At 34.0% G+C, this 15,065-nt stretch overlaps 1 protein-coding gene across 3 annotated transcripts in view; it reads left to right on the forward strand.

Annotated features, from left to right (window-relative positions):
* Positions 1-15,065, forward strand: part of PIK3C2G (phosphatidylinositol-4-phosphate 3-kinase catalytic subunit type 2 gamma) — a 351,683-nt gene that overhangs the window by 310,304 nt on the left and 26,314 nt on the right. For all 3 annotated transcript variants that reach the window (XM_082742400.1, XM_082742402.1, XM_082742401.1), the window contains 2 exons: positions 393-468; positions 11,831-11,925. In XM_082742400.1, the coding sequence (XP_082598526.1) occupies positions 393-468; positions 11,831-11,925 (171 nt within the window). The remainder of the gene's footprint in view (positions 1-392; positions 469-11,830; positions 11,926-15,065) is intronic.

Raw genomic sequence — 15,065 nt, forward strand, 5'->3', positions numbered from 1 at the left:
CGGTCATAGATGTAGGGATCACCACTGGGTGCTGTGTTAGTTAGTTCGGGCTTCCTTAACAAAGTACCACACACTAGGTGACTTAAACAACAGAAATACATTGTCTCCCATTTTTGGAATCTCAAAGTCTGAAATCAAGGTGTCCACAAGGTTGGTTCTTTCTAATAATTGTGACAGAAAAAGTCATTCCATGCCTCTCTCCTTGACTTACAAAAGATCATCGTTGGCCTGTGTCTCTTCACATTGTCTTTCCTACTTGAATGTGTCTCAACTTCCCCTTTTTCTAAAGACACCAGTCATATTAGATTGGGGTCCATCCCCCCATCACAGGAATAGGAGCAATAAATAAATATAAGATATGAAGAAATATTATACTTTGTCTTATTTTTCAGAGTGATTGTGTGCTTAGTTTTTTCCTCTCTGAGCCTGTGCAACAAACAATTGAAGAATCATCGCTTGTGGACCTAGGCAAGTAATGTTATCAGTATTATTATGTACAATTTTTGAGTTTCTATATAATTGTGCAAAAAATATCACAACAATATTATTTTCAACTTTCAAATTATACTCTCTTTAAAGAATAAGCTTTAAGGGTCTTTTCTAACTATTTCCAAAGATTTTTAACCCCTTAGAAAATGTTCAAGTTAAATTGAACCAATGTATTTTTGTCCAATTATAATAACTACATGATGTCACACTATTAATTCATTTCAGTTAATTGTACTTTGAGGTGGAATTGCATTTCAGAGACAAAGTTCCTGTTTTCCCCCTGCAGGTAGGTCTTCCAGTTTACTCAACAGCTTAGGAAGCAACAAAAATAAATATTAGGCAATAATAATGATTATGAATTATCTCGCAGCTTCACTCTTATCTTTTAAAGGTCAGTAATTATTCTGCCTCCCTCATGAAGTCTTCTTTTTATTATCTGGATCCCAAACTAGCCCAGCACAATTACCCACCCTTTCTCTGTCAAATGTGTGTTAGTTCTAATTAACTTTTCTAGTATTTCTCCTAAGTTGGAAGGGACTCTCTCTGAATGTCCCATCAATTTTAAGCATTCATAATAAAATTCCATTGCCAGTAGTTATCCAATACTGAGACTAGTTTTTATCTCACGCAAGACTTGCAGTCCCGTAATTTGCTAGACCTCACCCCTGTCTCCTTTGCAACTCCAAGTCTATTTTATCCATATCCTCCTTCTGATTCTTTGCCTTTAAGATGAGGCCCATCTACTTATCGCCTCTGCTCCTATCTGCCACTGTGGTTTCCTAACCTTAGGTGCATGGTTCTATCCAATCAGATCAAGTTGAATAGTGTAATTGCTTATTAAGTTGTATATTTATGTGTGTGTCTGCCTCCTCTTCTGTTAAACTGAAGTAACTTTAAACTGACGACTCACTTCCCCACTATGCACTGCTCTGCACTCACAAGCTCCAAATTAATATAGGAGGATTGTACCTCTCTCATTCTCCTACGTTTTACTCATTTGGTATCACTCTCTAAGACACTTTGTTTATATAGCCAAACAATAAACATTAATAAGTAAATAAAGTCCTTGTGATTTATAGCATGTGTCTAAAGAAGAACGATATCCACAAAAAATATTTCCTTTTTATTGTCATAGTACACAAATATTTAACAAATGTCTTCTTTCTAAAAATATTTGGGGTATTTTTTTTAAAAGCTGGGGTTATTTTTTAACATTAACATTTATAAATTTGAATTAATCAGATTTAAAAAAAAATAAGGTTACTGATTTCTTGAGTTGTCAGACATTTTAAAAAGTAATAGGTTGACCTCTATTCTGTCATCAAAGTCCTTAAAGAAGTTTGATTCTCTATGTACTGAAAAATTAAAACTGTGGATCACTATCAATTTTTTAGTTTTGTGATAGTATTATTTCTCTGTAAGGCATTTGAAATTCATAAGCACACACAAAATTAGGATTGTTATTGTAAAAAATAAAATGGTTATTTGAATTTTTTCTTCTTCACTTATTGCTTACTACAGCATACAATATTCAAGACTTGTTTTGGCAGAATGATGATGGACAAAAGACTTGATTCTCAATATCTGGTTGCATATGAAATATAGCCTATTGTTTTAAAACAATAGAACACATCTTCTAAACAGAATATGCAAATCACTACAACAAACAAGGATGAGCAGGACATTGGTCCTCCTTGTATTTAAATTATTTTCTTTTCCAAACTTCCAAGTTCTTCATACTTTTTTCATAAACAAGAATGAACATGATTTATTTTAAGCAATATTCTTGTCAGTTAGTTGAAACTTTCTGCTTCTATTGTTAAATGATTAGAGGAAAAAATTATTCAAGTGTGTTAAAATATTGGTTGACATTGGATGACCTTGAGCAAAAATCTCAGACTTTACTGTATTTACTGCTTCTACTAACAAATTGAGTAGATTCTGGATAACTACGTATCTAAGCACATGCCTTGCGAAGGTAATATTAGTAATAATCTATAATCCTGGATCTGAGAGATATTAATATTCCTCTGCCTTTACTCACCAACTAAACATGCGTTGGTAGAACAATATAACTTTTTAAACTGCCAATCCAGTCGTCACTCCTCTGTACTTCACACTTTCCCTTGGTTTCTCTTTGCTGTTAGGTAGGCCAATGTCATGGGCTTGTGACCAGTGCAGTCACACTAAGCACAGTGCTTAGAAAGGTCCTGCATTTGGTTTAATACTCAACTGTCATAATTTCTTAATAATTTTTGTAAAAGGAATCCCATATTTTCATTTTCATATCACCGAGCCTCTGAAATTATGTAGCTACCCCTGCCCTTATGACAAAGACCGAAATCTTCATGATGGCATCCCCCAATTTCCCCTTCCAGCTTTAATAGCAGGCTCTTCCCTATCTTGATTCTTGTGTTTTTCCAGTTCCTCAACTGAGACAAGCACCTCAGCACCTAACAGATGCACCTTTCTCTGCCTAGACCACTTGACCCTATTCTACCTTCATATATATATATATATATATATATATATATATATATATATATATATATTGCATCCTTCAGCTCTCATCTTATTTGTCTTTGCTATATACTCCTAAATTTTTTTTTTCTTTTCAAAATTACTGCAACGATGTTTATGGCTCATGAGTGTCTTTGTAGACTAGAAATCCGTGAAGACATAATCCATGTCCATATTCCTCATCATTGTATCCCCAGGGCTTAACTCTAGTGTCTAGAGTTAAGTCTAGATTCTCCATCAATAATTACTGAATAAATTATTGATTATAGAAAGAACAATGGAAGACACATTTATATTCTCTACCATGGTGGCTTGTCATGGTAGCTTGGACAAAAGAGAAGAAATTAAAACCCCAAATCATGCTACTACTCCCACACTTACCACTTCCTGTAGCAATGTCCTGGCACAATGAATTCACTCCCCACCACTAGAGTCCTCTTGAAGTATCATCTAGAAAAAAATCTTCTACAGATAATCACATTAAATATTATAGACTCAACCACACTCAACTAAAGCACTACTCAGAAAGTTGCTGGATTTTATTTTGTATATTCTTTAACTCTCTACTGTCATGATCCTCTATAGTCCTTCCAAATTAATATAGGTCCCATGCCAAATAATACCTCCATTAAAATATAAAATTATTGGGGTGCCTCGGCGGCTCAGTGGGTTAAATCTCTGTCTTCGGGTCAGGTTGTGATCTTGGGGTCTTGGGATCAAGCCCCGCATAAGGCTCTCTGCTCAGCGGGGAGTCTGCTTTCCTCTCTCTCTGCCTGCCTCTCTGCCTACTGGTGATCTCTGTCTGTCAAATAAATAAATAAAAATAAAATCTTAAAATATATATATATATATACACACACACACACATACATATATATATATGTATATGTATATATATATATATATATATATATATAATTATCCATTCTCCACCAGTACACCACACCAACATGCAAAAGATAGATTTTTGCCAAGGTATAGAAACAATAACATAGGTAATAGAGTAGAAAATGATCGAAGACAACAGTTGTCAAAGTGAAGAGTGTGAATTAATGAGCATGTTTAGATGCCATTGATAATTACAAATGGTTACAAACAGGAGCTTTTAATCATTACTTCACATCAGTACCTCCAATTGGAGATGCAAATTTAAAAGGGAACTTAAAGCCACAGTCTTCATGGCAGAGTCTCTCTGGTCAATGTTACTGTTACTTGCTCTAGCAGAGCCCAGATTAGTTATCTGTGGGGAGAAGTATGGTACCAGGTTTCCAATGTAAATTTTAATGATACAGAAGGGGAGGGCTAGGACTACTTATAAATACTAATTTTAAGTTGTTTCTGAAAGTAGAAAGCTTTAAAATATCATGCATTTTACTATATTATATTATATTATATTATATTATATTATATTATATTATATCATATATGTTTCCAATTAGAAAATTATTTTAGACTTTTACCTGTGGCTGATGTGGGCAGGAAAAGATGAAAAGAAGATGAGAGGAGAGTTTCTCTAAGTATTTCCTTTCTAATAGCTGGGTATCAAAGATAGCACTAAAATCTAACAAGTCAGACAATAAAAAAATCTTAACATATGTAATATTAGTGTTAGAGAAACACTAAGATCATACATTGATAATTGGGTGGTAGATGAAAGAAAAGTGTAAAAGATTATGCACACTAATTTTATCTCTTTCTATTAGGTAACAAATATTGTCTAAAAAATAAAAGTCTAAGAATACTAAATAAAAGTAACCACCAGAACAAAAGTAAAAGCTTTTCTAAGTATCACAAGTAAAAATATGCATACAAATAAAAACAAATTCCTTAGCCAAAAACTTCCTTTAAAAATCATAAAAACAAAAATGTTGCAATTTCTTTAATAACGTAAAACAGGAAGAACAGAGAAAATAGGTGGCATTTAGGCCAGGAGCATTGAATTAAACAAGAATGCAAGTTTCAACTGTAAGTACAATTCTCAATAAAGATATGAGTTATTACACATAAATAATGCTATATATAAATACATATATCAATTATATGAGAGCAACATATATAAAAGAGAAATTATGGAACATTCAAGGAAAAATATACAATAGACTGGTAATAGGATATTCTAATTCACTTCTTTTGATTTATGAAAGACTGAAAAAAGTAAGTAGATACATCAAAAACTAAGTAGTAAAATTAATGAGGCAAAATTTATTAATTTATATCAAATTCTTTATCCTGAAAATCATGATAATAGCGTATATATTAGACCATAAAGAAAATTTCAATTAATCCTAAAAAGTAGAAATAGTACAGATACATTTTCTAATCATGAGAAAGTAAAGTGAAAAATTAATTTTAAAAATTCAGAAAAGTAAAAGATACTTGTTTGGAGATTTAAAAAAAATAAGCTCTTTTGAACAACTCTTGGACCAAAAGGACTTAAAAAACAAAATTGCAGAATTTCTAAAGAATAGCTATACATCTCAGAAACAATAAGAGAAAGATAATGCTCAATAATTGGAATAAGACCATGAAACAAACCAAAGGAATAAAAAAAAGAAGAAAGAAAGAAAGAAAACAAAATGGTTGAAGATTCAAGTAGAGATTAATGAGTTAGAACACAGAAAATAGAATAAATAAATTTGGAAGCTAAAAGAATACAAAGAAATAGAGAAGCCAGTAGTTTAGTTAATTAGAAGTTAAACTAATCAAAAGAATGGAAGTCAAATGCAAATATATAAAATACAAAAGGAGAATCAAGAAGTAACCATAGAAAAAGATGAAACTGAAGAACAGTAAGAGACTAGTTTGCTCAAGCGTACAAGACTAAACTTGTAAATCTATCTGAAATAGTGTTCCAGGAAAACAATTTATTTGCCCCGGAAAAGATCAAGTTTGATAGAAAAGAAAATGCTTCAAAAAGTGATGTTTAGAACAGTACCAAGTTCCGATGATTTCCAGAGGGAGTCTACAAAACCCTTAAAAAGTAGATAATTCCCCTGTTATTTAAACAATTCCAAAGCAGAAAAAAAGTAAGAAAATTTTTCCATATTATTTTTATCAAGCACATACAGTATTTATGCCAGTAGCTTCAAAGATATAAGAATTAAAAAAGGGATTACAACCTAATCTCACTTCAGAGTATCAGTGGAATATTCTAAGTGAAATACTTGCCAAAATAATCCATCAGTACTCTAAAGAAATTCACGAGGACCAGAAATGCAGGAATGGTTCAATATTGGTAATATATAGTATCGATGTTATTATCTTAAAAGATTTAAGGAGTTTAAGAAACAAGGCAGAGGATCATAGGGGAAGAGAGGAAAAAAATGAAACAGGATGAAACCAGAGAGAGAGACAAACCATAACAGACTTTTAATCATATTAAACAAACTGAGGGTTGCTGGATGGGAGAGGGGAGAGGGAAGGGTAACTTGGTGATGAATACTGGGGAGGGTGTGTGTTGTAATGAGCATTGGTTATTATATAAGACTGATGAAGCACAGACCTGTAACCCTAAACCAAATAATACATTATATGTTAATTGAATGAATTTAAGTTTAAAAAATTAAAATATAAATAAATAAATTTCAAAGATTTACAGAGAAAATCATATGGTTGTCTCTCTAGATCCTGAAAAGGAACTTGATAAATTTCAATAAACTTTCTTGGTGAAGTATTCAAATAAAAACAAATGGTTAATGTTTTAACATGAGAAAGTGTATCTATCTTGGCTCTCCAAAGCCCACATTAGGCATGACAGGGAAACAGTAGAAAAGTGTTTCCATTGAAATATAAAATAAGACACTATGCCCGTGATCATCACAATAACCAACAGGTGGCTCACTCTTTCACCTCTTTCATGTTTTTGCTCAAAATTTACTTTCGTAATGAGAAGTACCGTGATTATCCCATCTACAGTTGCAAACTGACCCTTATTCTGCTAGTTCCCAGCACCTTCATCATGTTCTGGGTTTTTTTCCTTATCATTTATTATATTCATCTTATCATAAATTTCACTTATTTATTGTGTGTTTTGCTTTTTTAAATCTCCCTCACCACTATAGAAGTACGAAGAGAAGAATTTTGTCTAATGTGTTCCAAGGGCCTAGAGCAGTGCCTTGTCCATAAAATGTCAATAAAAATTTGTGAAATGAGTGTATGAAATTTAAAAACACTTAAAAACAAATTTTGGCAAAAAGAAGACAAAACAAACAATGTCTACCAGTAATATGATCCTATACCTAGAAAAAAGAAGAATCAACTAAGAATCTATCACAAATGATGAAGACTCATTAAAGGTATCAGGGACCAAATATAGATTTATAGCTATCTATTGCATTTAAGAATATGCAATAGAATATAGATAAAAGAATAAAGATAGAAGTAAAATAGAAGAAAGATCCCATTTGCAGTAACAGTGGGGGAAAATATCTAGGAATAAATTGAACAGGAAGTGTGCAAGATCAAATGAAGAAAACATTTAATCATTACTTGGGAATTTCAAAAATGCCTTAAACAAATGAAAAGACATAGCATGTTCTTACACAGGAAGATTCTACATCATAAAGATGTCAGATATTTCTGATTTAATTTTGAATATATTTTTTAAAATATTAATGGATTTATTTTTAAGTAGATAAGTTAATTCTTCAGTTCATAAACAAAAATAAACAAATAAAGGCCAAGAAAATGTAACAAAAACATAGAGGTAAGACTAGCCCTACCATATCTAACACTCATTACAAAGCTTGAATAATTGAAACAGTGTAGTGTTGGCCCAAAAAGGATGAATAAGTAGAACATTATAGAATGTCCATAAATAGAGTCAAATACATTCAGGGATTTAATATGTGGTCAGACCACTATGGGAAAATTCAGTAGTGTTGAGATAGCATATTTCACACCGTGTGCTAGGATAAATACCAAATGGGTGAAAGACTATGTAAATAACAAAGCCACATATATGACAAAGAAAACAGAAAAAAATCCTTTATAATCTGAGGATGACCTAGTATAGTGATGACTACAAATCCAGAAGCCATGATAATTTTGCAGGATATAAGAAACTATGGCAAAGTTTTTAAAAATTCAAAGATAAATGATAAAATGGGTGAAATATTTGCAATTTATTACAAACAGTTGGTTATCTAATAATAACCATCTCCTAGAAATTGGTAAGAAAAGGGCCAACAACAGACTAATGTGTAAAGAATTTGAAAAGAAAATATGGACAAAAAATACAGAGGCTCATAAACAAATTCACTCATTATAAAAATGCAAATTAAAATTACACTGATACCATTTTTAACTCATCAGACTGGCAAAAATCCAAAAATTTAATTAATAAGCTTGGTTACAAATCAGCAGGCACTCATACCCTGCTGGTGGTAATGCAAATTGGTACAACCTCCATGGAAAGTGATTTGGCAGCATTTATCAAAATTACAAATGCTAATGTTCTTCGACCACCAATTCTGCTTTAGAAATTTATAATATTTGTGCACAGGTATAGAAAATGCCATGCGTACAAAGATGTTTTTGCAGCATGGTTTGTAACAGCTGGAAAACATTGGAGACAACCCACATGACCGTCAGTGGGGAACCGGTTAAATGAATTATGGCATTTCACATAATGGAATAATATGCAGCTATACTTAAAAAAACAAAGAAACTTTGATTGAATATAAAAATTTCTCCAAGATCTTTGTGCAGAATAATAAATGTGCTATTCCATTTGTGGAAAAGCGGGAGGCGGGCAATAAAAGTACTTATTCATTTTTGCTTATATGGAGAAACTGTGGAAGAATGTGTGTCCCTCTGGAGGGATATATGGGAAGCTAATGAAATAATGGTGGGGGGAATTGGGTGGATAGGTGTTAGGAATGGGAGGAAGATGTTTTATTGTATACTTTTAAAGTAAATTCTTATCTTTTTAGTTATATGAATATATTATCATCTGAAAGAAGATTTTGAAATGCTGCTTTTTTAACATTAATGGACACTTTGTGCATAATAAGGGCTGTATTTGCTCCTAAAGTGTCAGGCGTTCAAACCTTTCAACATAATCATCTGAGGATCGATAATCTTTTAACAGCTCTTAAGATTATTATAAATGGTTGGATTAAGCATAACAGATTCTCCAGACTAATTTGAAGCAGAAAATCAAAATATTGCAGCCTCTTTTTTTCATATGAAACTATTCTCAAAATTCTCCCTTTCTGGTTTCTGCATTTAAACTCTTTCCCTTAGATTATTGCCCCTTCTTTGCCCTTTTACAGCAAGTTGTTTTAGACTTTAGAGATCATTTAACCCTGCATGGTTTATTGCCTGCATGACCTTTGACCAAATGCCTTTGTTTCCTCATGTGTAAAACAGAAGTAACACAAACTTTATGGATTTGCTATGAGGATTGAGTTAGTTCATATACATAAAGCTCTTAGCCCAATGTCTGGCATACAGTAAGAGTTCTAGAAATATTAAGTACCTCTACTATTACTATATGGAATACTAAAACTTCCTGGTGGCCTGAATTTTCACTGAATTCTGAACTCTGCCGGGTATTGATGGATACTGGCTACTATTTTTACACTGGAGTTTCAGAGTGGAGTATCACTTCAGTCAGTTCAAGTAACAGTTCTATGGTTACTATTTAGATACTCAATCATAAATTTAATTCTAGTTTCTTACCTTCAAATTAAAACTCCTCTGATGGGGCGCCTGGGTGGCTCAGGGGTTAAAGCCTCTGCCTTCAGCTCAGGTCATGGTCCCAGGGTCCTGGGATCGAGCCCTGCATTGGGCTCTCTGCTCAGCAGGGAGCCTGCTTCCCTTCCTCTCTCTCTGCTTGCCTCTGTGCCTACTTGTGATCTCTGTCAAATAAATAAATAAATAATCTTTAAAAAAAAAAACCTTAAAAAAAACTCTGATTAAACACATTGAGTTTCTATGTAGTTATCTTTTCACTTTATTCAAAAATAATGTTCATTGTGCATCAAAAAGTCATCACCATTTTTAACATCCTCACACCAAAAATCCAATTACATTTTTTTACTATGAAAGCAATTCACCTCAGTACCATACTCAGAATTATCTCATAATATCTCTAACTCACACTGTCTCAAATAAAAATATTATCAAATAAAAATATTTAAAGGAAGAATATTTTCATTATTTTTACGTGATTACCATTTCAATTGTAAGAATGCCAATTTTAATTATTTCAATGTCAATAATCCACGTGAACAATAACATTAATTAATATTACCCATGTACAATGTGTAAACTACTTTTACAAACATGTAAAAATCTTTGGAAAAGGAAACATACTAGTCAGGTTTAATTATCAAAGATTAAAGAGTTTTAGAGAGCTGAGGCTGACTCTTAGAAAACAATGTTGACCGCGATGAGCCCACAGTAGAACATTGCCAAATTTCTTGTTATTAATAACTTCTAACTTCCCTCAGAAAATATACAACCAGAATAACCAATAGAAATACCAGAAAAACTATAAATTATGCTTAATTTGGGGGCTGTAAGCCAGAAATTTTAAAAACCAAAGCCTTTGTTTTAAAGCTGGAATGATACAATTTGAAAAACATAAGACTACTTTTGTTATTAAATAAATGTTTAGTGTGACATTATGGAGCAGGCACTGATTTATATACCCCTTGGGAATATAGGAAAAGAGTATGCCTGGAGGGAGATTATAATCCACTAAGCAAACTGAGGCATGTAAGATAATAATTATGATACAAATATTAAGTGATAAGGGCTGTGCTAGGGGAGTTCAAAGGGAGGTAACCGCAGAAGCTATTTTGCATTTTAATTAGGCCTTTTAGAGAGATGAAAGTTCAATAGCCAAAAATGGTGGAAGAGGTCATTTCAAATACAGAGAATAATATGAGCAATGCCTGGAAGGAAATAGCAGAGCATGTTTGCAGAACTGAACGTACAGACCACAGCATGGAATAGTAACAGTGGGAAATAAAAAACAGAAAGATTCAATAAGAAGCAGCAATATAAGCCTGAGAAATTCAGGGTTTTTTTCATAAGCACTGGAAAGCTATGAACTGTACTTTGGTCAAAAGAGTAATTTTAGGAAGTTGCTGTGGGAAGAATATACCAGTAATTGTGTACAAATAGATTTGGGTTTTAGGAGAGGAGAAGAGAATGTTCTAGTAATTTAGACATGAGATTCTTATGCTTCTGAACAAGGAGCTATGGAAACACACAGGATAAAATGAATGCAAATATATGGATAAGACTATTACTAATTGCAAACATTTATGGAGAGATTACATTGTGAAAACTTTTGAATTTCTCAGTTGATCATCTAAACTATCCTAAAGTAGGTAACTATTATCTCCGTTTTAGGGAAGTCAATTAACTTAGTCATGAGTTAATTATACACACAGAACACAGTCTTAAGTATAGTTCTGGGACCTGAACCCCAGGCTCACTGACTTTTAAAGCTAACACTTCATGCTCTCTAATACTTAAACTTATTGTAGTAAATGTTGAGAAAATGGGAGCCAAAAATGGCACTGGGTTTTCAATCTTAAATAATTGGGAAGAATTATAAATCAAAACAAACACAAAATCAATCAAAAACACAAAATACGAGGAGAAAGGGTTCGTTTGGGATGATTAGGCACAAATCCAATCTTTAACCAACTCAGTTTCTTAAAGAGTATTTTGTTTTTTGCATGATCAGAAGAATATTTCTTTTGCAGATTATTCACTGGTTCCATTTGAGTTTTTAATGTTTAATTTAACCTGAGATGAACCATTTCCAGTTTAACCCACCAAAATTCTATTGCTTTATCAGGTGAGAAGTTTCCTGACAAGACGCCTAAGGTGCAGTTAGTGATATCACATGAGGATACGAAGCTGACCATCCTAGTGAAACACATGAAGAACATTGTAAGTTTATTATTTCTAATATGAAACATGCAAACCTACATTTAGAAATCACTTTCCTCCTTCCGGCAATTAATGTCAACATTAGTAAGAGGAATGGGGCCAGCCACCAAGTTTAAGTGAGGAACAGTGGGCCAATTACAACGTTCTGCCTCAGTATGATGGCAATCTCTGGGGTAAAGACTATAAAATATTTTACAGGCAAAATCCTAGGATGAAAATTAGACTTTACTCACAATGAAGTGTCAGGCCAAATCTAGTGAAAAAGATTTGAAAGTGCGGGAATAGCTAGAGTATTAAGCTCCAAAGGGAAAAAGCAAGGTCCCAAGAATTTTCATCTATCTCATCCTGCTGAGCTTAGTGGAAGTAATATCTCTTTGAGTAACACCGGCACTTCCTCTATAAAGCCAGTAACCACTAGGCTTTCCCCCCAAATACCCACTAAGTGCATTGAGTTTATACCACCAGAACAGCTATCGTGTTCTGATGTAATTACTCAAAGATATATCTTTCCCCTCAAAAAATAATAATGGTTTTGAAGACAAGACCCCATCTTTGTATCCCAGAACCTAGAACAACAATGGTAGTTAGCTTCTAAAGAAAACTAAAAGCTGTTCCATGATACCCCATTCCTCTCCGAAGATGGGTCAAGTCAGAGGCATGGAGAGCAGTTGGAGCATTGTCATTGAGAGAGGGAGCTTTCTGAGTCATGGTGTAATTGATTAATGGTCCCGTTTGTGTGCAGTATACAGAAAGGGCTAACTCTATGCTCTACTTCTTTAGTCTTTCTTTAATCTACTCAGACAGGTACTCCATACGGTAAAACTCTCTGGGGGCACTGATCGTTACAGAGAAAGTCAGCAGCACTATTTTGGCTCCCTCCCTTGTACATATAAGTCTCTTATGATGTGCTTGGAAAAACTTAAAAGACTAAACCCTTTTCATTGTGATGTGCATCGGAACATACTAGAATTTAATATCTGTTCAGTGAACAAATAGTTGGCATAACTTGCTGGCGATAAATCTCTTACAAACAGCAGTAGCTGGATATCCAAGGGTGCTTGTTTGTAACTCTGTGGTGTTCATAATCTGCAGTTTTTGTAATAGCTGGGAAAATATTATTAGATATGTTTTTGTAGATGTTTTACTCATTAAAAAGTTATTTTCAATTGCTTTTGGTAAGATAATCATCTTAAATGAGAATAGGAATTGTTTAAGAAATTCTTAGTCTGGGAAATGATTCAATTAGATATTATTTATGGCTATCTGCATGTTCATGGACTTTAAGCATCTGTATAAATATATATGATAAAGTAATAGAATGTTAAGAAATAGTGTTAATCAAGTTAACAGAACTTATATTTGTATACGATAGATAATTATTAATTGAAAAGGGTGCTTGGGTGGCTCAATGGGTTAAAGCCTCTGCTTTCAGCTCAGGTCATGATCCCAGCATCCTGGGATTGAGCCCCACATCGGTCTCTCTGCTCAGCGGGGAGCCTGCTTCCCCCTCTCTCTCTGCCTGCCTCTCTGCCTACTTGTGATCTCCGTCTGTCAAATAAATAAATAAAATCTTTGAAAAAAAAATCTTAAAAAAAATTATTAATTGAAAAAATTCCTCTTGGAAATTACATATTTATTCAGTAATGTCATTGCTCAAAACCGTTTTAGAACATGCCTGTTGATGTTGCTTTTAGATCTGGCACATAAACCACACAGTAAACTTGGTGATATTACTCAACAGTCATACCTAATAGTTGATCAAAAGTGGTATTAACAAATTTGGTCACCCATTTTATTCACCAGATAAAAATCCCCAAATTACTTTTGACGGTTTTTAAAAAATGCATTTTGTAGCGAGGTGAAGTGGCACTAACAGTAAGAATATTCAAAACAAATGTGATGCAGGCATGAAGTAGGGGGAGGGGGTGAGAAAGAGCAGAAATGTAAGATGTAGATCAAGTGATGGGTAAGTGTCAAATGACAAGGTGAATCCTACCAAAAGTAAAAAAAAAAAAAAAAAAAAAAAAATGTAGGTCCCCTAGAGCCCCTCCAATGCCAATGTCCTCTGAAAGAAAGTTTCCAATAATGAAGTGGTACTGCTTGCAGTCTGCCTTCTCAGTCTAAAGGCAGTTCCTCTGTTCTCCCCTGAATCTTAGCATTGCCCTGGAATTCATTGCTACACTTCTCTTTTCTATTTCTAGCCCTGTGGCTTTAAATAGCACTTACATGTCTTTCTCTTTCATATTTATAACACCAGCTTGGAATTCTCCCTAAAATCCAGAGGCGTATGTATAACTGATTACTCAACAACTCTAGTAGACACTGAATAGGCATCACAAACTTAAGATATACCAAATCAAACGTCTGGTTATTGCCCCCCACACCTGCTTCTTTTGCAATCTTTCTCATGTCAGGAAATAACACCTTCATCCTACTATTTGCTCAAGTTAAAGTCCTTAGAGTCGTTTTGACATCTCTCACAAACTACGACCAATTTATCAGCAAGTCCTGCCAGCTCTGCCTTCACAATAAATCCAACATGCCGCCACTTTGCCCCCTCATTGCCGCCACAACTACCATAACTGGTTTGAGCCACCATCATCCCCTACCAGAATCGGTGCTGTAATCCTTTAATGGGTCTCCCTGCTTCTGCCTGCATTTCTTTCGACTCTCTTCCTAACCTATGACCAGAAAATTCCTTCGAGAATAAGTCAGATCTTGCTGTTCTTTTCTCATATCCTTCTGAGGATCACTTCAAGCAAAAGCCATAGTACTTATTAATGATCGAGAAGCCCTACGAGTATGGCCTCTGTGACCTCTCCGACTTCATCTCCACAGATTCCCTCAATCACTCCATTCTAGCCTGAGTGATTTCCTTCCTGCTTCCTAAATACGACAGGCATGTTTCTGCCCCAGGACATTGGTACCTGTTATTCATTTTATCTGGAATGTTCTTCCTCAGGTTTATGGCTCCATCTCACATGTCCTGATCTGTCCGACTGCCACCTTTTCAGTGAGGCCTTTTCTGACTCTTACATGTAAAACTGCAAAACCACACTTGCTGCCACTTCCAAACTTCCTTTCCTTCTTTACTTTCTCCACTTCCCTTATCACTGCTATAACTCAAGGAGCGAAAACAG

This window comes from Mustela nivalis (assembly GCF_964662115.1).
Source record: "Mustela nivalis genome assembly, chromosome: 7".
Taxonomy (NCBI): Eukaryota; Metazoa; Chordata; class Mammalia; order Carnivora; family Mustelidae; genus Mustela; species Mustela nivalis.